General features: G+C 39.0%; 1 protein-coding gene across 8 annotated transcripts in view; it reads left to right on the top strand.

Annotated features, from left to right (window-relative positions):
- NFASC (neurofascin) overlaps positions 1 to 25,043 on the top strand; it is a 79,920-nt gene that overhangs the window by 18,992 nt on the left and 35,885 nt on the right. For 7 of the 8 annotated variants that reach the window (XM_053454344.1, XM_053454343.1, XM_053454342.1 and 4 more), the window contains exons 2-8: positions 12,674 to 12,704; positions 15,829 to 15,932; positions 16,887 to 16,904; positions 17,662 to 17,767; positions 20,191 to 20,387; positions 21,048 to 21,170; positions 21,783 to 21,953. In XM_053454344.1, coding sequence (XP_053310319.1) covers positions 15,854 to 15,932; positions 16,887 to 16,904; positions 17,662 to 17,767; positions 20,191 to 20,387; positions 21,048 to 21,170; positions 21,783 to 21,953 — 694 coding nt within the window. In that variant the 5' untranslated portion in view covers positions 12,674 to 12,704; positions 15,829 to 15,853. The remainder of the gene's footprint in view (positions 1 to 12,673; positions 12,705 to 15,828; positions 15,933 to 16,886; positions 16,905 to 17,661; positions 17,768 to 20,190; positions 20,388 to 21,047; positions 21,171 to 21,782; positions 21,954 to 25,043) is intronic. The other variant, XM_053454345.1, reaches the window with a different exon arrangement.

The following is a 25,043-nucleotide window of genomic DNA, read 5'->3' as shown; positions in this document are numbered from 1 at the left end:
GGCGCGGCCTCCCTCTGCGTTCTCTTGTACTGCACAGAGGAACCAGGACTGGAGCAGAGTCATGCTGGGTTCCGCTTCCTCTGTGCAGTACCTGTGAACGCAGAGGGAGGCCGCGCCCCCTGCTTAAGTCTGTGAGCGGCGTTGAGAGAGCTGCAGTGCAGGTAAGCAGCAGGGCTCTTGTGATCCTGGTTGCCCTGGCTGCCGATCTCACACGGGCCGCACCTCGAGGTCCCCGCGGGCCGCATGTTGGATGCCCCTGATATAATGTCAGCACTATTTTTGGAATTGTCCTATATGAGCCTCCCCTATTAAACCAACTTTAAAGGGCTGCACAAGTCCCTAGAGACCGGTCATGAATACTTACATTTCATTGTTGGCACCCAAATTCTATAATATGTAATTGTATGTTCATTCATACAAATTAATCTTATCCTGGCTTCTAACAAAATAGAAATCCTAACTAAGCCACACTGTTTAATTTAGACTAACTCTAAGCTCTACTGACCTTTAGGTTTTACTTCTATTATACCTACATAACCTTGCTCTTTTCAGATTAAATAATACAATTTTTCAGCATAATTCCTTAAAACATTTCTCCGTTACACAGTTTGTCAGGGAGAGGTGACCTGTAATTTTGGGTCCCAGTGTTCTAAAGCATTTGCAAGTTTTTAGTTATATGTACTGTATATAGAACATACTAAGCTTTCTTTCTGAAACATTTCTGTATGTAGGGCTGCAACTAACGATTATTTTCATAATCGATTAGTTGGCTGATTATTTTTTCGATTAATCGATTAATCGGATAAAAAAATAAATGTAAATTTTTAAATAACCCCAGATATGCCACATACCCTCAGATATGCCACACTGCCTCCCACATATGCCACTGCGCCCTCTCCATATATGCCTTATATACCCTATATGCCGTATACCCCCTGATATGCCACTGTGCCCTCTGATATGCCTTATACCCTAGTATGCCTTATGCCCCCAGATATGTCACTCCATCCTCCCCAGATATGCCTTATACCCCCCAGATATCCCATAGTGCCCTCATAGATTCACAGACTCTTTCATGTGTGATCATGTGTAATACACAATGATCTTGTCTGTAGTTTTTTGAGGGGAGGACAACTTTTGTGTTTTCAACTGAGAACAGATTATTCCTAGACTATCATATCAGAACTATCATATGCTTGCATGTAAACAGTGGTGTCTATTCACTAGCCGAAGGAATATTTACATGTAATAGGTGGCAAATGCAGAATGGATGTTAATTTGTCCCTTCTTTGTGACGGAGACTCTTACTCGGACTGGAGATCTTCCTTGCCGCTGAAAGCTTAATTGATCAAGAGATTAACCCTTCATATTCCCTAGCCGAGACTTAGTATAGGGGTAAAACAGAACTCTGTTTATTGAAGACAGCACAGATATTTATACACAGGACATGATAGGATTAGGGGTATAATCTCATCAACCACCAGACAGCCCGGTACCTCCATGCAGTTTGGTGGCCAGCAATGCCCACCCAACTATTTTGGGGTGATCCAGAGGGAGCAACGTCAATCCCAGGGGTACCAAATGAGAGCTCATGGAGCAATGGAGTGTGCCGGGAATCCTCCGTGTGGTAGCCGGGCCAGAGTGTCATTGCCGCGGCTGGGTAAACCCCGGTCCCAAAAATTGATAATATAACCAGGGTTCACAAACAAGCTCCCTTTTCGCAACCACCACTGAGTGTTGCCACCACAAGCTTAATGTAACCTCAAAAGAGCAACATGGTGGAGCAAAAAGCGTCCGTAGCGACTCTGTTACAATTGTTGGCGGGCATCTCTTCAGTTTCTAGCTGCCGTGCAGTTCCATTAATTCGTGGCTAGGTCCTGGTCAGGATAATCAAGCATTTCCTGGCTTGTAGAGCCCCCCATAGCCGACTAGTTCATGGGAGTCTGATTCCGGCAGACCAGACGGGGTTTCCCGGTCACCCTGTGCCCCCAATGAGCACAGAGTTACTTAGACATAAGAGGGGACTGGGCATGCAGGTAAGGAGTCTCCACAGGTCCCCATCAGTGCACCCCATTCAAACATACCCCCACGAGGCCTTAGAAGGTTACTGTGATAACCTTCTTTTGTATTCCTAAATTTTCCATGTACCAGATGCTAGAGCATATATTTTGAGTTGCAAAATTACATGTCTGTTTCTGATTATTGTTTGTCTTCCTGATTGCCAGTCTGTCTCTATGTCCATCTCCCTGTTTGTCTCTTTCTAATTATATATGATATGGAGGAGCCTTCTTCACATTATTTGTGCTTAACTACAGTCCGCTGAGCGTGTTATTAACTAACTTGAGACCACTCTATCTGGATATATCTATATCTGTAGTCTTACCCTCTGATTTGGGGATGACCCAGGGAGTCTTTAAGGACTTTGAGGATCTGGGCATCGTCAGGTCCATGGATATACACTATATAGAAAAAAGTATTGGGACACACCTCTTAATTATTGAGATGTTTCAATCAGACCCATTGCCACAGGTGTATAAAAGCAGAAGACCACGTAATTAAACACCATAGGTTGAGTTTTTAAAAATCCAAAATGCTAATTGTTTTTATCCTTCTATCTTTGTTTAGAATATAGTGTGTACTTTGCAACTTTTGTATCCCTAGCTAATCAACTTCAAGTTTCCTAGTGTTCCTGCATTTCACTCAAGAAGCTAACAACATTGACAGGTTATTGCCAAAAAAGATCACCAACTTTAGGAGTAGTTAACAGCTTGCCATCTGTTGTACAGCTGCCAACTCCCATGATGATGCAGCTGAATCTTAAAGGAATGGATTTGCCTTGAGCTAACTGAGCATCTTAAATCTTAGATGTAGTTCTGTAACTGGAGGACCACCTGTTGGCTGCCCTTGTTTTGTTCTAAGCAATTTTGGGAAGGAAGGCCACAATAGGGCATAATTTTGTAAAAGATTCCAATTGATTTTTTTTTTTAATATTTTCTTTTTATAGTTTGGTGGCACTTTAAAGGGAAAGTGAAAAACGTCCCCCTTTACAGCAAACCGTACAATGCATCATCTGTTTTATTTTGGTTAGTTATATCAAAGGGGTTTTGCATTGACAAAGCAGTGAATCCTGTTAGGAGCTGTGCTTTTGTGACTTCCGACTTTTTCATCGCATAAATCTGTCTGTGACACTGGAATCCCCCTCAACATTTATATTTACCTCTGATTCTTTTCTCTCTCATACTACATACATCCACCAATCTCAATATTCATTTTTACAACGGTGATCTCCCTTTTAACAGACCCATTTGCAACTTGTCATGTGGCAGATGAGCTGCTGCCCCCTGGAACTGCATTCTAGGTCTAGTCGGCCTAGGCCAGAATAAACCACTGGTTTGAATAACTCATGGGGTGAAAATGAGAATTTTCGTTTGATTTATGACATACATAAAAATATATACTGATGTTTGAAAGGACTACCATGTAGAGTATGGTGGCAGATAGATCCTGAATCAGAATTTACAAGCCTTTTAGCAGCATCTGTGATTGAAATAGACAACTTAAATTTGTCCTTGACTATTCCCTGACCAAAAACGTAGATTTTCCAGAGCCTTGGCACCAGGGCAACTTAAATTTACAAACACCAGGCCTTGTCCATTTAAGTGTTAAATTATGTTCTAACAAAGGAATTATGTGTAGCAATTCATAGACATGTACACAAAAGCGTATGTATGTCTGCTCGGGGCAGAGGTATATGGTGCAAACCATTATGATGATTGTATCAGGTAAGTTCCCAGCAAAATATCCCAAATAGAATAGACATTTCTAGGTGAAGAACAGCATAATACAGCACAGTAGTTCATATTGCCCTGGCTAATTTAAGATTTCGGCAGCTGAGCTTTGCATGAAATTTTGTAGGTGATCAGAATGAATAAAAGAAGTGGATTACAGTGTTTCATTCAAAATGATTTATATATAAACAAAGGTAAACAGGGTATTTGTCCCACTAAAGCGGTAACAGTATGCTTTTTAATAGGGCCTTTGCAGCACATCTATTGGACTTGAATGACGTCTTTTAGTTATTTCTTCTGCAGAACGACAAAGGGCCAGTCAAAGTACTTTGATATGAATTCTTCAAAAACAAACGATTGTAAAGGTATCATGCAGCTATCATTCACATTAAAGTGCATATGATGCCTGAAGTGTCCTTTTCAAAAATTATTTCTTTTTCACTAGTCACCCTGGAACGGTCGAATTATGGTGCCAGATTAGTCGTAAAAAACATCATCAGTTACTTGGCAACAGCATTACTTCTCATATAAAAAGTCTGGGGTATATTCATTAAATATAGAAAGAAAATAACAGGGCAGGTAATATTTACAATTTATTTGGTATTCATGTACGTTTAAAGCAAAAAGCAGCAGCCAAGTTTTAACATATGTCTTTTTGCTTTAGAAACTGAAAAAGTTTTAATAATTTGAGTTGTTATTCTTTTGTAACAGCAGTATTATCTGGAACCTATGCTTTCTTTGTTCAAAAAGTCATTTTAAAGTGTCTGAATAAGCTCCTAAGTCAGTGTGTGTTTTGTTATTTGGTTTGGAAATATTCGCTAACAAGTATAGATCAAAAGTATATGCTTTAGTATGCATTTACCTTTACAGTCAGCTATTTTGGCTATCTTAGCTGTGGCTTCAGCCAATTACAGCTTGGATAGTAGATTCTGCGAAGCGTAATGTCAGCTATATGTAGGTAACCTCTATTTGCTGCATGACAGAATCTCCAAGTTTGTTCTTGAGACTTTCTGGTGGATGAAGGGTTAACATGACAAAGAAAAGCCCTATTGTAAAAAACAGAATATGAGATGGGAGCTCAGTTCCATGCTCAGAGAGAGATGCAAATAAAATAAAAGCTCTTTTGTACCAAAGAAATGTAGCTCTTCTTTATAAATATTTAAGTCCCCCAGACTCCTAAGGATCTACTTATGACTGGATATTTGTGTAACTGCTATGCAAGGAACGTATCACGGTGTAAAACAAAAGCAGTAGCTTATTAACATTCACACCAACTTTGACAATACAGCATATGATTGTTTAGAAGCTGTGGACATTCAGAAATGTAGCAAAACAGGCAACGATAGCAAAGCTGTATTTAAATTAAACAAGAAACTAACTGAATATGTGTCAGGACTGCTGTCACCCAGGAGCACCTAAAGCCTGGTTAGGTACACCACGCCAAGGTCAGTACATGGGGGAGGTAGTCAGACAACCCAGGTATAGTACAAAATCACTAGGCAGAGGAAGGAAAGATAAGCCAGAAGTCAAAGTATAATTTTGAGGGATCAATTTGCCAAATAGGTAATACAGGACCACACTAGGGTAAAGCAGAATAGCTTTAAATCATGCTTGCTTAGCCTCTTGTTGAGTAGCACAGGCGCACCCCCTAATGGGTGTCACAGATTGCTTACCAGCCCGAGGGGACCGTGCTGGCAGCCATCAGGCAGGTAGTGACCTTGCTCCGGCTACCTGCTATTTGGCTAATTTTCATAGTGTTCCTGAACAATTTTGTTGACACCTGGTACATTATAAGGCTTGTGTAATATTTGTTCATACCCCATTACTTCTGCACATAAAATCGCCATCATCTTTTTTTTGTTATGCACATATTTTAAGTCTTACACATACCTGGGAACTTTTTAAATGAGTTGACTCTAAGAATATTGAAATATTAACTGTCATGAAGCTAAATGTGTTAACTAAATTAACTTGTCATTATTTAACCCCTTAAGGACAATGGGCGGTCCCTAAACCCATTGAAAACAATGCATTTTGAGGCCGTACATGTACGGGCTTTGTCATTAAGGGGTTAAAGATGCACTTAATTGAGTCACCTGCATTCAAGCAAGGATATCAAATTGGCATACTGGTAGCAAAAGCACAAATTATGATAACAGAAGTGTAGAGAGTCAGTTCCGGACAGTGTAACTCTGAGAATCTGCCTCTTCATCCTGAGACTGGTGGAAAGACCCAGAAACTCAGGGTAAAATCCTGAGAGCTCCGAGGTATGGTCCTAGATTTAAATAAAACACATCTTTCCATATTTATTTTGCAAGTCAACACAAAGCAGAAACGTATTTTTCTGAAATGTAAAAAGTGAAAGTAAGAAAAAAGGCCATTATTCAAAGAGAAAATTAATAAGGGATTTAGGTATGCTCAGTTCTCCTACACTTCAACATATTTCCAGGGACAATTTGTTGTGAACTGATGAGGGTAGGTTTGATACAGTGGTTCTAGATGTTCAGGGGCATAAGCAAAAATTCATTCATTGTGAATAGATTAATTAAACATTAAATATGAAACAAAATATGTATAATGAAAGTTATTTCCAAAAAAGTGAAAAATAATAATTGTCTCACACCTCCCACATCCCATTGAGGGGACCACACAAACCAACAGGGTCCTAAACTTGCTCATATGGTAGTGATACCTCTCTAATGAAGACACATGTGTGGTTTCTGCACGGTAATGAGATGCCAGTTCATTTTTGGAACAATATGACAATAACATGTACTACCAGAAATTGGTATATAGAAAAAATAGAATAATATAATTTAGAGGACAGTTTTAACTTCTGTTCACCAGGCATTATATCCCCTATGTCTGCCTGCAGTTATGTCTTTTCTTCCTCAAAAAGGGTTCAAAAAGGTTTTATTTCCTAAAATGTATTCTTTTTTTGTAATTGAAAAGGAGGATTATAAAGACATGTTCTTTTGTACTTGTATACAATGTCAGATTTCCCACTTTGTCTGTAACATATTAAAGAAAAATGCCAATGTATGCAGGTATGGTATACATATAGTTTTTTTTACATGAATGTATATATGTATACTGTATACATATATACATATCTACAGCTTTGTGTTTCTGCACAGGGTCGATTTATCTTCTTGCGTCTTGTATCTTCATCAGAGAAATTGAATGTGTGTTGCCACAGAAAGTGAACAGGTCCCCTGGGGGAGTTTGAGGTTTCATGGAGGGTACACAGTTGGCCGATTTATTTGTGAGTGCATGCAGCCAGAAAACAGCAGATTAATCACTACCCATAGGGGACTATCATTCCCACTAAATGTTATCTGGTTAGACACTGAACAAAAACATGAAGAGGGTAGATGTGTGTATGAATGCATTTGTCAGTGTTTAATGTTATTATCTGTTAAAACAGAACAACATTACTTAGATAGATATATAGGATGTGTAGTGTTTTTCTTCATGAGCTCCAAAATCACCTTTAATATTGCAATTCACAGTACAGAAGGGAAAGAGATAGTGTACGCCCTTCATATCTGTAAATATCTGCCACCACATATAAGTAACTTCCACTTTGGCTTTTCCTGTTCCCTGCGCCAGGAGGTAATACAGTAGATGCATCTGGTCACCCTCATATAATTATTCTGCCCTTTTATTTAGATTCATCCATGTATATCCACGGTGATGGGATGGCAAATATATAACAGATAATGAATTTCATCCCACACTTGGTGTAAATACAAATCCATATAGATGAGTATAAGCACTCTGTAGGGACAGGGTGCTAATTCTCAACTCATCTGCATATTAACTGGTCAGCCTGCTAATCTCCTGCTACCAAGCCTGGCTGCCATGTAACCTGTACAGATCACACTTTGGGTTTTAGAGAAGAAGCCTTTCATTTATGTTTCGTGGCTGGTGAAAGATAAGTATTTGACAACATTCAAACGTTGCTGCATGGTAAGCCTGTGTGACACTAGGAAGCAATGACTAACATAATGAAACAGGGGGTAAACAGTTATTAGTTTGACATAATTAAAACGTTACTCCTATATTTTTTGTGTAGCTTGTGCTGCTTTAACTATGCTGATGAAACACTGAAGAGGTTTAATTACAATGTGTAGGCTGCTGGAATGTGAGAGTCCTTAGGAGCAGAAGTTTGTGTTTTTGAATGCTCCGAGTTAAAAATAAAAAGTGTTAAAACATAGATGGGTTGCTGTGTAATGCCAGAAAAATAGGAGTTTATCAGACAGGGTTTGGTTGGTCCCCAGTGTATCTTACCACTTAATGTTATATGTTAGGCAGTATAGCTTGTGTAATCTAGTTATCTGTGTATCCATCTGTCTCATACCTTCCAAACATCCCATTTTCATGCACAGTCACAGTTTTCGGGCAGTACCCCGCTGAGATGCCTAACTGTCTTAAAGTTTGGGAAGTGGGAAACATAGGCCAGTTAAGGAGATGCTCTGATCTCCCCTAAGCGGCTGTAAAATTGATGAAGGTCTGTGCTGTTGCAACTGAGACCTAAATTGTAGCTATTTAGAATAAAGTAGGTTGAGTCAACGCTTGTGCCCAACTCTGACCACACCTCTCCACATCCTAGGTTAGATACCTGAGATGTTGGGAGTTATGCTTTCCCATCTACCTGTCCATTTAAAGGATTTTTGGAGCAAGAGTGCAGACCAAACTGAGTCAGTAAAGGGGCTTAAAACAGGAGAACTAGGAATCCAGTGGTCTGTAGCGGGGTTAGAGGTCCTATCCGTCAATGGTGTCACATTTGCTCCTGGAACTGGAAATTAATTGGCATTAAAGTGTTCCCCTCACTATATGGCACCCACAGCAGCTGCCCACTTGCCCCAGGAAGCTGCTGCTTTGCGTAGGTAGTTCCATCTTCTGTTAGTGTGAGGCTGGTACAATTTAATATCGGTTTGAAAAAGCAATAGGAATCATTTTCATATTTTTAGGAATGAGGAATCAGGTACATCATAATTTACATAATTTTAGGGACCGATTCGGTTTCCTGATATGCACAGTACACACTACAGCATATTTGCTTTCTTCTGTGCTGGGCAAAATCAGTGTGACGCATTTTCCTAAAGAATATTTTTCTTCCTGAATATGTTGCTGTTTCAGTATCTGCATTTGCCAAGGCCCTGTTTATATTGCCTGATTGCAATGATGTCAACATCATTTATAGGAAACGGTCAGCATAATGGAAACATGAAAGCTTAACACAGATGGACTGATAGGTGAGCTACAGGAGCTAACCTTTTTATAGAGCAAGAGAAGCATTTCTTCTTCCTATTGGATGAAGTGTGTATATGGATTATTTTTTTTGCTTAATGTACTGACTTGCTGTATTTAATGGTACACTAAGTGCTTATTCTGTAATACATGCACAGTAAATATATGTTAAACTTTGTCATGGCCTTACCTCTGGCTGCTCAATTACTTTAGGTGTCTCATTCCTTGGTGTGCCTTGGATGCCTTCCTAGTTGATGGCTAGTCCCCAGGAGTGGGTGTATGTATTATGTGACTTTTATAGCATACTTCTGCATGTTCCAATGTCCTGATGTCATAGTTGTGTCAGGCATTTCATACCCAAAGGACTACTCAAACTACACGCAAAATACATATCATCCCCTGTGTATCGAGTCTTTTGGTAATCTTGCTAGAACTCCACCTTCCCCTACCCTTTGGCTTGATTCCAGGACTTTATCTAAACTGCCCTGAACCTTTGTCTTGATATCAGTACTTTTCCTGAACTCTGTCTGGGGTATGTGAACGTTTCTGACCTGAAGTCAGAGTTTCTTTAGTGAACTTTGACCAAGGGTCCATCTGCAGACTTTGAGTTTGTTATTATTATTATTATTATCTTTTATTTATATAGCGCCGATACAGCGCTAAATACAACACATATCTTCAAGGGGTATGACACGACGGGAATTGACAGACTAAGACAAAATGATACATTAGGTCAGCGGTTCTCAACCTTTTACAGGGGTCGCCTAAGACCATCGGAAAACACTTGAAAAATTCTTTGAAAAAGACCACTCGTCTTATAATCGGGGTCGTCTTATAATCAGACCTTAAATAGGTCTGACCATGAGACTAAGATCCAGATCCCCCGCAGCGCTGCAGGGGACCTGGATCCTCCTGTCTTATGCCCCCCCAAACTTACCTGTGCATCTGACTCCCAGGCGATTCGCGTAGACAACTTCCGCTGCAGCCGGAAGGAGTTGCGGTTAGCAGTGGGGGTTGTCTGCCTCCATCGCACAGACCTTCCCCGGCTGTCAGTGAGGAGCGTTCCCCGCACCGGTGCAGGGAATTCTCACTGACAGCCAGTATAATATGGTATAATATAGTATTAATATGCCAATTGGGGAGATCAATGATCACTTTAGGGAGCTCCTGGTTTTGTAGGAGAGAGCTGCTGCCTCCTTGACATGCTGCCCTACTCCATAAAACACAATTGGTGGTGCAGTCATTTCCAAAGCCATTAACTAGCCTGTTCTAAGTTCACTAGTCCAGCCTACCTAAAATGAATCCTACACTCTGTATTTACCACTATGATGCAGGATTGTATTAAGATCTACCTAATGGACTATCCAATGGATTTTTGCCCTTTAACTAATAACCAGCTATATATACTTAATGACCTTTCCATGCACCGTCATGTAGTTCTTGCATTATTTCTTAATTCCCAGTCTGAGTTAATATGGGATAATTTTTTGTCATTGATTTAACTATGCATCTTATGTTAGGTAAGCTTTTAATGTAGGAGAAGCTCTTGTGTAATGCATAGGGAGGTAAATGAATTGACATGGAGATGACCTCTGTATGATTTTTTTTTGTACTTGGTGCATCCCTGTTAATATCCCTGGTAAAATCTCTGCTTTAATCCAGGTGATTTAACTAAGGTTATATTTAAATCTTGGAAAGTAAGGACTTCTGTGTGTACAAGTTTTCTTAGCACAACGAGACAGTGGTGACACAGAATCTTTGTGACACCGAATCTTTGTGATAAGCTAGGGTTATTATGTTATGCTTTTTTTGCAATATGAGAACTCTTTGAATTATGCCTAGCTTTATCAGTTTTCTGTAACTAGGTAATGATCTATCATCTAATTCTTCATATTAAATAAAAGTCTATTTTGATACACAAACGTTATTAATACATTTTTGTAGCAGGTCATGTAGCTGGATCTGTAAAGGACATTCCATTCCATTGATGGCCATAGTCGTGGGTAGCACAGAACATTTCCCAACCCACGGTACAACAGATGGAAATTGTTCAATGAAGTGAAACTTGTCCTTTGTGTGAAAGGTCAAGGTTGAGGAGGAGGGAAGAACAACATATAGGAAAAACAGCTGTGTTTTGGAAAATTTTTAATCCTCATATGTACACCCTATCAAAGCATAGTGAAAGTGACGTATATGAAAATGTGAAGAATATATGTTTCTCCTAAAATATATTTCATCATGAGCTGATTCGGAAAAAAAAAAAAATCACACTATATTTAGAGCAGATTACCTTTTTTTTATTAAAATAATGAATATAGCCATATTAGTCCAAGATACAATGAAGCATTTAGTTGAAGTAGACTTTTTATTGGGCCAACAAAGAAAAATATGTAAATCTAATTTTTGTAAAGGAGACACTTTACAATTTAAGGACCACGCTGTTTTTATCTTTTTGTACCCTTCATGACCAAGGCTGTTTAAACACTTTTGCAGTGCTTGTGTTTAGCTTTAATTATCATCTCTCCCATTTAGTGTACCCACACCAGTTATATATTTGGGAAGTGCACATTTTTCAGTTAAGAACTTTGACATCTGGTCCTTCTGCCCCATGTCTTATTTGGGACATCTTTGAAGCCGGCTAGTCTTTTCTGTGTGTTTTTTCACACACATTTAGGTATGCATTTACAGACTTTGGTATATGTAACTGTCAAATAACACCCCAATAACATCCCTTGAGTACAGTGATACCACCCATGCATGGGGTTGTCAGGTTTTTTGAGGGCTAAAAGGCCACATTTGGGAGGTACACTTTTTTTCTCATTTTGACATCTGGTCAGTCTGCTCATATGCCCTATTTGGGACATCTTTGAACCCGACGAATTCAATTTAGCCCATCAAACAATACATTTTTTTAAAGTAGACACCCTTGAGTTTTCGAAATGCTAATATTTTAACATTCGGCTCAGATAGCCAGTTAGAGTATGTTTTAAAGGGATTACATAATCTATAGTCACAACTTGGTTTTATTTGCTTTGGTTAAAGTGACACTTAATACTGCTTTTCCAGTGGTGGTTTCATAATGGTGAATGACTTATGACATTGGAAATGTAATGCACATAAAACCAGTGACAAATGCCAAGTGTACCTAGTCCCATCATGGCACACCATGAAATAAGGCAGTTAGTCTCCCACTAGGTGTGCTTATCTTAGAACGCACCATTGGTGATGTTTGGTTGACAGCCAACACTAGGGCCATTGGTCACATTCAAACGACTGCTCTAATAATAGTATAACAACTTAGTTTAACATAGTAAAGCCTAATATAAGTGCATGCCAGGTTCTTTCCTGTAACCTGATGTCCTCACATTTCTGTGAAGATGGCTCAAAAACAATTACTCATGGTTTGTTGAAGTACACCACGATCACATGGTGGTTTTCACGCATATTGCATAATGGATTTTTGGAAACTATTATATTTCAAGAAATATAGAATACTTGTTTTGAAGTAAAATGCCACCGATTGCCTTGTCTTGTATTATAAACATTTAAAAAATATCTTGCTAAACCAATGGAAATTTTTTAAATATGTATATTGCTAAACCAATACCATCATCTGTTCTCTCCTACAGCCTGAAAACTACTGTGTATTCAAGAAAACAGGTGAGTTTCAGCTCTATGTCTCTTGGTCTGTTTCTCCATCTACAATCTTGATTGCTTTCAACTCATGTTGGCGGTATTCTGTTAAAGCAGCTACTCACTATGAAATTGTTTGTGGCTGTACACCTTTAATTTATTGCATATTGGCCATAAAGTGCCAAGACTGATTTTCGGGTTTTGGGCAAGGGGCAATAAAGGATGAAATGTAACCTCTGACCCTCCTAAGATGCCAAATGCGAAACATTGCCCAATTAAACAATTCGTCAAATGCCTGTGACGGCTTCAGATCAATCCATAACTTACTCTGCGGACCAACCAATTACTCCAGGGCTCGAAGCAGATGTGTGGCCTCATAATATTTTAGAATATCCAGCAGAGTTAATCCTTCTCTCCGCTTGGGAAAAGTCAAGGTCCTGACCTGAACCCTTGGCAGTGATTGGCGCCAAATAAACCTGAGCAACGCTAAGTGAAGGTCCCTAAAGAAAGAAGAAGGAATATACATTATATTGGTATTGTTTGAAACAATAGAGGAGCCTAGAAATGTATTTTAAGGGCGTTAATACTTTCATACCAGAGAGATGCGGAATTGTCCATACTCTCAGATCTTGCTTAAGGGTGAGTAGCATCGCCTCAAAGTTATCAGGAATAAGTTAGACTTATTGGTCTAAATTCCTAGTAAAGGACTGCATCAGGATTGGGATCCCGCGGTCGGTATTCTGTGTGTTGTGGGGGCGGGAGCGGGCGGACACACAATATACCCGCGGATCCCGGTAATCTTGCACACTCCCGCAAGGCTGTCGTGTTTTTTCTTTTTTTGCTTCTTCACATTCAATTTCAAAGGCGGTCCTAGCCTTACTTTTATATTCAGCCTCCTTTTCGTAGAGGCAGGAGAGAGAAGAAGCGGGAGTGAGTGACTCATGCATGCAGAGCTGAGCTGAGGACAGGTTGATCTTAGACACCCAGCCTGTTTTGGAGCAGGCCCATTTCAGGCAGAATTTTGTAAGTCCCAATTATCTGTAAATAAATGTATTGGAATACAAGCTTGCTGGAGTGGAACACACACCTTGCGGGAGAGGGAGGTAATGGTCAGAAATTCAGTGGGAGCGGGCGGGATTAAGAAAACAGTCCTGCGCAGGGCTCTAGTTCCTAGTAAGCCAAATACCCAAATAATTTAATTTACCCTGATACCAGCGGAAAAGATAGGTGGAGCAGAGTGAGGACTCCAAAGAACTAGTGCAAGTCAGGTTCAATACTTCTGACTTGTCCTTGTTGATTTTTTAATTCGATAAGTCCCTGTAACGACCCAGTTCAGCTATAATGTTTGGAATGGTTGGCAGCGGTCATGACCACAAACAACAGGTCATCAGCATATGCCATGATGTTATGTTATATATATCATATATTGTGGAGGTTCAGATTATCCTTTATAGCCTACAAGAAGGGCTCCAAGGTGATAAGGAACAGCAAAGGGAGAAGGACACATTATTAGATTTACAAGACATCCATTATCTGAAGTTGGGAGAGTAAAGATCTGCTCTGCTTGGAGCATGTAGAGTCCTGTTTTGATGAGCTGCTTTTCTGTGGAGTGCTAAATACGTAGTGTGTTTGCACAGGATTTTACTGAATTCACAAGGATTTAACTCAGTATTTAAGCATAAAATAACACATGAGCTGGAGGTGTTTCTCTGGAAGAAATACTTCCTAACATGTAACACATTTATTCCCTGTGTGCGCCAAGTAACTTGGAAGGTGCCCCAGTCTGAGGGTGTACCAGTCTGGCTCACATGGAAAATATTGTATCCTGGTTAGCAGCAGACAGTTCGGAAAAATGTGATGTCTGGCACTTCATAGCTAATGAACACATTGCCTTTAATAATGTGGTTTGGTAATTCTGAAAACGGGAGGATGTTACAGTAAGCAGTAAGTTTTATTTACTAAATCATGAATTGTAGGTAAAATTACATGCTTTCATCAAAGGAAGACCCCTGCACTAAGGGCAAGTGTGACCTTGCATTATGAATTCTTAAATCCTGAAATCCTTGAGTTTCATCTCAGCTGACCTACAATGTACCTTTTATAGAATAAATACCAATATTGTGTTGTAAGACTACAATAGGTTTTTAAAGTAGGAAACAATTGGCAGAAAAAAATCTAGTAGTAGTTAGCCAAAGGAGAAAAGAAAATTATGATGAAAAGGCGATCTATGTATGAGTTTTATTCGTTTCACAGTTGTAATGTGCCAATTTGCCCACTTGCTCTGTCATGCCAGTATATTGAGTAGAAAAAGAAATTGCAAATGTTAAGGATTCTAAGAAAACCATATTGATATCAATAAGAAAAAAATATTTTACAGTTTTTTTCTTCTTAGTTGACATAATTGTTGGGGCATCATTATTGTTCTTAAATGTTCAGATTTTATTAGATTTTTTATACATGAAAATGTCAACGAAAGTGGTAAGCAATGCATTGTAAAACTTCCTAAAATTTCTATTATGTACCCAATGATGCATCTTCCTCCCCATAGTGATTATTTTACCTTGCAAAAACCATACATCCTAATTGGTTTGTATTACTGTGTCACCAGATGGGCCATGATCCTTTTCTATTCTATTCATACGCAAAATAAATGCCAAGGCAAAGATTGGGTTAATACTGAGGAATGTTTACCTGAGTGTCACAACTTATATCTTTCTGCATGTGTTTCCATTTGGGGGAGTGTGTCTTAGCCACAACACAAGGCAGATGGACTTCCGGGGCAAACTGCATTACAAAAGCCCTAAGAAGAGAGCCATAAATAGGTGAAATGACACATGTACCAGATGGGCTATCAGGCAGATGGACAGACTGAAGAGCCCGAGGCTGCATACTAAACATGTGCAAATTAGAGGGGGAGGAGAGGATATTGGGAGAGTGAACTGAGGAAAAGGCCATGATAGTGTAATGGACACTTAATGCATGATTAACTGCAGTACTGTGTATCATTTCTACATATGTGTATAAGTGTATTCCATGTTCAGTACTGAAACTCTATGCCTGAAGTTATGCACCCATACATGCATGTTCTTGAAATGTATAATGTTACTTGTATATTAGCTTTTGGTTACGTTAAAATTGTCTCTCATTCTAGATCTGGCACCCAGTAGAACAGCAAGATGTCACAGCACTCTATATTGAACATCTTCATTTTTAGCTTTTTCCATCTAATCTTCGCCATTGATGTGCCTTTGGACCGTAAGTTACAAGGGGTTGATAGATGCTCTATAGAGTCGGAGAATTACATGCCACATAATAATCTTAGTTTAAGCCTTTTACATTTTAAGCATCTTGCATACATTCTTTTGCAAAGAAAAGCATTTCTGGATGCAATTTATTCCTAAGTACAATTACTTGACTGTTGCCTTCAACCCCTTAATATAATTGTTCTGCTGTCACAGGCCATGATGTGTGTGTATATATATATATATATATATATATATGTATTTACCGGTTTCCATTTATGTATAAAAGTCTGTACATTATTCAGATACTGCTGTCACAAACTCTGACAGACAGCCTTAACCCTTATCCGTGGCTGCTGCCATCCACACAATTCCCATATGACCTTGTCACATCCAGTTGGATGGTTATGGAGTCCTGAAGAGCTCACACAATGAATACTGAGACCATGCCTCACTCCAGGTGGTAGATAAGAATTCTTATAGCAGCTGCCTCTCTGCTGGGATTCTATTCAACTGAATCCCACAATTCTATATAGATATAATTAGTATAACCAGGATGCAGAAACTAATACCTTTGGTAATTTCATATTCAGCCTAATAAATATTTCTATTCTGACAAAACAACAAAGGAATTTAGAAAGTTGCAATTTAGAGTTTATAAGAACATTCATCTTATTGTATTTTTTTTATTAGACATAAACAGCCCATTTGAGTGCTAAACTACTTCTGTCCTTTAATCTACCCATCTAACAAACTAGAAATTGATTCATAACAGTAGAATGGCAAACACATCAACTGTTAACGTGTGTTATTTATGTGAGCTACTGCAGCCTACAGCAGCCTTCCTAATCCTTTAATTGAGCTGCAGTTTTTGTCCATCTTTGTGCTCTTCTTAGACTTTTAGTGTGTGTTTCACTAACCTTGTCTTTTTTCCAACTTTCCAAATTGCTTCCATGGAAACTAACAGCAAACATTCAGAAAGACTGTAAGTATTGCTTGCTGGTAGTGTAGTCTAGAGAATGAGTGGTGGAGTTGGGAGGAAAGTAACTAAATAGTTAAATTATAATTGACTGCACTCCTTTATAAACAATTGCAGACAGGGAAAATGAGGAGATGGCTGTCATTTATGTATGGGGCAAAGGGACATATAAGGATTTGGGCATAAGAGAACTGATAAGCAGAGAAAATTTAAATAATCTGTAGCAGTAAGTAAAATGAAAGGACTAAGTGAAAAAAAAAATAGAATGACTAAAAGACATTGAAATGCTAACATTTCGCTCATTATAATTTATAATAAACATTTAAACAAAAAAACGTTCTAGAGAACAGAAAAAAAATACACAAATATACTCAAAATATATACGCAATACAGTTTCTGATATTAGAAGAGGGAAAAAATAAGGAAGCATTTGCACAACCTGCAGATATATTCCATGTGTTTCTATAGTGATTACCCCACTTTTAACCCCTTGCTTTGTTTCTTTGTAGCGATTCCTAATTTGTCTTATTCCATATGTTTTATTCCATATTCCATGTGTTTCTACTTTAACCCCTTGCTATATTTTTTACATAATCTCTACATGATACTAAAATTTTAGTACATGGAAGCAGATGTGAACTGTTAATGTTTGAGGAAAGCAATGGAAAGCTGCATGCATATTTGGTTCCATTATTAGCACCTGGTAGCTCAGACTTAGCCCTTAGACTTAGACTTAGACTTAGACTTTATTTCTTTCCTGCAGTAATTCAGCCCCCCACCATCACCAAACAGTCTGTGAAGAATTATATAGTGGACCCACGTGACAACATCGAAATTGAATGTGAAGCTCAGGGGAACCCATATCCCACGTGAGTATCACAGACCCAGTGGGGTGCTCAATGCAAATGTACTTAAATACTTTAATAAAAACATATAATAACCATTAAAAACAAAGCAAACTGAATCTGCCGACCTCTTGGTTGAAACCAGCAGGCTATAAAACGCTTGTATTGTGGGAAGTAGTTCCTAGAATTATCAACATTTTATGTGAAAGAAAAAAAGGTCATAATGAGAATGAATAACATATACAGGGCCAGATAGGCCTAGTGCTGAGGATTTTGGTGGGCCTTTTCGTGGAAATAAAATAAAAACAGAATCTTCTCAGCATCCATGTGTACTTGATAAAGATGCTAGGCAGATACTATAGGATATATTCTTACGTAAAGGGATTCGGAGTATATCAGTACACTAAAAAAAAAGTCATCATACATGAGGCACCTGAAGCTACAATTTAGTGCAACTAATCCTTTTAAAAAAGATATGCAGGTTGAAAAAGTGTAAGTAATACAATATCTTTTCCACTCACTGATTTCTGGGCCTAGAAAGTTTTGTCCTCTGAACTGGTCTACAAGTGCCAGGAAATGGATGACCAAACACACACCAGGACAGGCTCTGCGACATCGACACAAAAATACACACACCAGGACAGGCTCTGTCACACCCAAACACACACCAGGACACATCCGGACGGGCTAAGCTACACCAATAAAAAATAAGTATTTTTAAACACTACTTTGTCGTTAACCCCCCTTTTGTGTTTTTGCCCCTTGTGTATCGGTCCCAGCCAGCCCTGTGTGTATTTTTCCCCCCAGCCTGCCCCTCCCTTTAGTATTGATTTATGTTATGGCCCCAGCTGCCCCACTTCTGCATTAATGCCTCCACTCCCCATGTGTCCTCCAGCCACCCCCATTGTGTATTTATTCCCCCAGCCAGCCCCACATTGTATAGTTATCCCACCAGAAAGCCCTACATTGTTCCCCCTAGCCAGGACACACATTTTTAACATATTGCTGACCAGCCCAGATAACATGCTGCCCTGAAGTATGGGGATGTATATCTGACTAGTTGGTTCCCTTCCGTGAGTCTATACATACACCATAATGCAGGGTAGAATTTTTTATGGGCAATATGTAAAAATTGTATGTGTCCTGGAAAAAATGTGGTCACCCTAATGCCCCCACACCCTTGTGTATTGCCCCCAGCCATCCCCACTTAGTATATTTATCCCACCACTCAGCCCCCCTTTAGTATTGATTTATGCGATGACCCCAGCCAGCACCCCCTTGTGAATTAATGCCCCCACACCCTTGTGGATTGTACAAGCCAGCCCCACATTGTGTATTTTGTGCCACCCAGCTAGCCCCCCCTTTTAGTATCATGTTATGTTAGGCTTGGCACTCAGATTGCATCCTCAGGACCTGCCTGGCATCCAGATTGGAATCATCAGGACTTGCCATCTTTGCCCTAAAACAGGCTTCTTTGCCCCTTAAACAGCCTGTCTGTGGTATCTTTGCCTCAAACAGGCTCCCTGTGCATCCATGCTATCACACATATATTCATTCATTCACAAATATTAATTCACTCATTCACAGATATTCACTCATTCAGACACTCATTCATACACCATCTCCCACCCCATTACCTGAACTGCAGATTTCTCTGTACCATTTGCAGGGACCCACTGCTTCCTTCTGTGTTCAACGTTTTCTTTACCACCCAGGGCAAGCAGGAACACAGCAGGGTCAAGTGACCTAACATTACATGATTTTGCTGTGTTCCTGCATTCCCTTGGTGGTACAAGAGCAACGCACAGGTAGGCAGCGGGCCCCTGTAGAAGCGATCGCAGGGCTCGTCCGGGCCCCTGCAACCACAGTTGCTTCAGGCTGCCCCTTTTGCCCCATGTTGAAGACGGTGCTGGCAGTCGTGCAGCCGCATCGCCCATTTCCACCAGATCCGAGACCAGCTGGCGCACTGTGGAATCTGCTGGTTTTGCTGGTGGGACAGTCCTACCTTGACAGCCTATTTTCAGGTAGGGGCCTGGAATTGCAGCTCCATTAGCCCTTACGTTTATCAGCCCTGAACATATATATATTATCCACTACTTACATGTCAGTAAATGGATAGAGAGCTGTTTCACCTAGAAAATGCATGAACTATTTGTTCTAGCATTTTAAACAAACACAACAAGCTGCCTAGTTTTAAACAAATAAGACACTTATAAAAACTGCAAGGAGCATTTTAAATTGACATGGCAAGAAAATCATTAATATAGATGATAATTCTTGGACCATTTGATTATACGAGTAAGAGGGTTACATGCAGTATTTGGAACATGGAAGAAACTTTGATATTGTCTTACTGAGTCTATTGCAATATGTACGATGCAATGCAAATTTACCTTGTTGCAGCTTCCCCATAGCTACTTAGCTACCATGATATATCTTTATTCTAGGTTTTCGTGGACGCGAAATGGAAAGTTTTACAATGTAGCCAAAGACTCCAGAGTTTCCTACCGCCGGTATTCTGGTACACTTGTTATTGACATTCATGGAGGAGGACGACCTGAAGACTATGAGGGGGATTATCAGTGTTTTGCCCGAAATGAACATGGGACAGCCCTTTCCAACAAGATTCTGTTACAAGTCTCTAGTGAGTAATGGAGCTGAAAGTCTCATATATCTGGGGAATGCAGGTCATGAAGCAGCTGTACACATGGGTTGAATGATTTGCAGGAACCCAGGTACAGTGGATGTTAGGCACGTCAGATAGTAGCATGGAGTAGAAGATTCATAATGCACAAAGTAATTCACCGTAAATCAATAGGATACAGCAGAAGATCATAGGGATGAGAGTTTTGAAGGGCATAGTGCACTCAAGGGAAAAATAACCAGTAGCCACAGAGCAATGGTGACTCTGATAATTGTCAGTTTAAACCAAAAACACAAGAAAAGCAAACACACACCACTGGTGTAAATGAATAAATAATACTTTCCCTGATTAGGCAGCAGCACCCAAATAAGCGTCCCTCCAACACTTAATAATCTATACAACTCTTCCAAATGGGGCGCACATCCACATAGGGAAAAAGAAATATTTGACAAAAAATAGTTTAACACCATATCCAATTTTTTTATAGTATAGTCAGTTCATTAAGAAACGCAAAACCACAAAATAATTGACAGATGGAAAGTATCATCAATCATAGATTACAGTGAAGGAAGTGCAAGAAGTGAAAAAAACATCTCTTGAAATCCACTTTATATTTTATATTACATTATGTTATACTTTGCTTTCATCTCTAATTTACAGAATCACCTTTGTGGCCCAAAGAAAATCTCGATCCAGTAGTTGTAAATGAAGGTGCTTCCCTAATCTTGCAGTGTAACCCTCCACACGGACTCCCACCTCCAGTCATATTTTGGATGAGCAGCTGTAAGTGGAATATACTCGTGTGTTAATCTAGAAGTTAGAAATTGGCTGAAACACAGAGCAAAATGACCACTCTGAACTAGCTATCATTATTATCTTTGATCTGTGGAATTTCATTGTATTCCCTACCATTAGAATTACATTTGCCTGTCAATACATCACTTTCTCATAATTTGCCATGGCATTCTAACTTCTTCTGAAACCTTCATTGTCATAGATGGTATGTGCCTTACACATTCATTTATCAACTGCATTTGTATAGTGGGAATAATACTCAAATTAGGAAATGTGTTCTGATCAATCCCTAAAAAGTGATGTAAGGTTAAGTATTCAATATATCTTCATAAACGTACTACACTCAAAAAGGTAATGCATATATGATATTCCATAGACCATTACTTCAGAACACAAAATGAAATGTCATCATGTTAGAAAATATGCATTGATTGATAAAACCAGCACAAAATATTACAAAGTACATTGAATGTGCCCTTGGCACAAGGAAATAAGTATGCCAGTATTTTGGCAATAACCTTCATCATTTCTAACAATGGAAGCCAGTAGTGCCAGATTTTGTTTCTGAATAATACAGTGGTCTGTTTTGCTTCCCTACAGCTATGGAACCAATCACCCAGGACAGGAGGGTGTCTCAGGGTCTGAATGGGGATTTATATTTTTCTAATGTTCTGCGCCAGGATGCGCAGACAGATTACAGCTGCAATGCTCGATCCCACTTTACACATACAATCCAACAGAAGAATGCATATACTCTGAAAGTGCTGACCAGTAAGTGTTTGATGCAAACATATATGTTTAGTAATAGGACAAATAAATTGCCACTAAATCCCATTGCTTGGACACTAGTATAATCTGGAGTAAATAGCTCAAAGCAACATTAGCACTTGGGTTCAGGTTTACACGTATGCATATCACAAGCATCTTTGTATAATAAGAATGGATGCACACCATGCCTCAATAGATTTATTTGTAAATGTATTACAATCCTTGAATTATTCAGTCACACGGCTTGTATCTTCTCAATGTTCATTAGGGTCTTTTATATGAGATTTTTAATGGTCATAAAGTTCTACGCTACAGTTCAATACAAGGGAAAATCTGATTTTTTTCCCCTATCATCTACGTATCAGATCTATACATTGGTGCAGAAGAGAAATGGGGCACAACGTTGTGCAGCAACATATGTAACTGTAAATTGTTCTCTATTAAAGTCATTTGTTTACAAACAGCACATCATGGTGAAGCCCTAAGTATGGGACAGTGGAACTAAATAAAAAAAAAGTACTATATATTTGTTAGCACAATGTATAGATAACCCGATATGATTTATGCTCCCCATAAGTACATGTTAGATGAAAGTCACTTTACATTTACGAATGGGTTAAAATTTGAGTACCCATGAGAAGTACATGATTAAGTAAGTAACCTTTTTAGTTCCCAGGGCACTGTGCGCAGGAAGCTGCCAGACATTTAACCAAAATGCACCCTGTCATGTTCTAGAGCAGAATCATAATATGACATCTCATTCACATCTCTTATTAATTCACACAAGGATGCAGAGAACCAGACTTGTAGACAACGCACCACAGGAATGGGTAAATGCTATAGTTTCCTGTCTCCTGCTGCCATTTTTTTACTGCTTTGCCAGCTATGTATAGCAGGTATCTTAACACATTTTGTGTGAAAGGAGGGGCAGTTTTGCTCAGCATTGCAATGTGCTTAATTTGTTTGTTAACTGTGATGTTTTGTTTTGTTTATATGTTCGTGATTCAGACTCTGCTTTAAGCCTATGCTATATGACTGTTTCTTGCTCTTTCTCTCGTTTTACCTTGACCCAATTTAGCTCACTCCAACTTTTTCTTTACTTTCTCTCACTCATATAAACCAGCACTTTTTCTCATGGGTGTGTTACCTGTGCAAGACTAACCTCATGGCTTTAAACATCCTCGGCATTCTTGATATATATTTAAATCTTTCTATTGTTTCACTACTATTGTATTACCATCTGTTCCTTTGTGAAATGCTCTCTTCTACCTGACATCCTACAGCTGCTGATCTGTCTTTTCTTTCCCAATTATGATTTTGCATTGACTTACTTATTCCATGGTCCCGGCTATACTTTCTATCTTTTCTCAGTTTTCTGATTCACTTACTTTCATCTTTATATTCTAGTGGGGTTCTCACCTTGTCTTGTTTATTACAGAGAATTCCCGTACTGACTCCGCCATATACTTCTATATGAACCTCACTATTATGTATCAGGGTGAGTTTTTGAGGTCACTAGAATTCTTTATGCCCTAACTCACCTTCTAGCTAACCCCACTCACTTTAATTATAATATTATCTGAGGACAGATGCACCAGCTATTGTAGTATGTTTTTTTCGCACACTTTATCTTAGGCCAGTTCTTTCTAAGCAGGTGAAAAAAACCCCAAAACATATACATTTAGACCTACATAAATGGTTTACTCTTGACATTAATTTTTATGTTGGGTAGAAAAAAAAACATATTTGTTTCCAAAGGAATATATTAGCTTTCCTCCCCATGTTTTCAGAATTATACTAAAGAAATTCTGCATAAATAATGGTGACTCCAAAAAAATCGAATTCATTCATAACTATTTGTAGGATGACCCTTGTTATATTCCAGGAAATGCTTGCGACATTTCTTTTCAAAAGTCAAAAGGGCCCTGCATTTCCCCACATCTCTTTTTTGCTTAACCTTTGTTTGGATGTTGCTTGTTGTGGCTTTATAACACAGACTGGCTTCGCGTATTTGACTTTGCGCTTTCCACCTTTGTTTGCAACAAATGCAATTCGATTTAAGGCAGCAGGATGTTAAACTTCAATGAACTATAGCTGTTCTTACGATTTGAGTAAGCATTAAAACACAATTTACCAGGGACACGTAAGAAAATTGTATATTGCAGGATTTCATTGATATCTTTGGTATTCTGGGACCATAAGCATAAGAATTACCAGATAGCATCTTTAACTGGGCACACCTGTAAGAAATGCATCATGCAAGACAAGAGCATAATGGAGCCCTGCATTATACATTTTCTATAAGGGCCTCGGGTTAAAAGAGCCAGCTGGTCACCGTACTCTACAGACACCAGTGTGTTAATTATTGCCCTGACTTGAAACCTCCTCCACGACACCATCTCTCTGGATCTCTCATTACAAGAAAAAGGCAAAAGACAGTTTAAACAGGCATAAAATATCTGTGCCATATAAAACATAAACCTACTGGTGAATTCTTACTAATCTGCAAGTAATTAACTAACTCTCTCTTCCCCAGATCCTTATATTGTCCCCAGGGTGTCTTTCTGATAACTGAAAGCAGGTGTTCCAGAACACAAATTGAACTCTTATTACCAAAGGGATTTCAAAAACTATTGATCCATAGTGGCAGTAGGGAATGGAACAGCAGATGTGTGTTTTAAATAAATATCTCTTATTTAGAAATAACTGACATTTAAGAACTATATTTACTTTAATAGTCTGTAATCTAAAGGGAAACATCCTTTAAACATTTACCGACTCTTTATGGCAGTGTTTTGGTATTACCTGCTCCAATGTAAATTGGTTTTCCTTCACCCATATGCTACTCTGGGGCATGAATTGACTATACTGGTGTTTATTCAAGAAGCCTATTTCTGAAAAATACAAACACATTTTAATAAGAGCTTTACTGCAGATACAGTCTAGAATTGATTATAGACTAGGAATGTTAGATCGACACCTTTTTAATGCCTAATGGCCCCTTTTAAATACTTTTTCCTCATCTCCTGTTTTGGTATTACCTGTACACACCTAAGCTGGCTGTGTACTATTGCCAGAGAAACATTAGAAAGT

The sequence above is a fragment of the Spea bombifrons genome, chromosome 2 (assembly GCF_027358695.1).
Source record: "Spea bombifrons isolate aSpeBom1 chromosome 2, aSpeBom1.2.pri, whole genome shotgun sequence".
Lineage (NCBI taxonomy): Eukaryota > Metazoa > Chordata > Amphibia > Anura > Pelobatidae > Spea > Spea bombifrons.
Note: the sequence above shows the minus strand (reverse complement) of the source record. Positions and strands in the feature narration are given on the sequence as shown.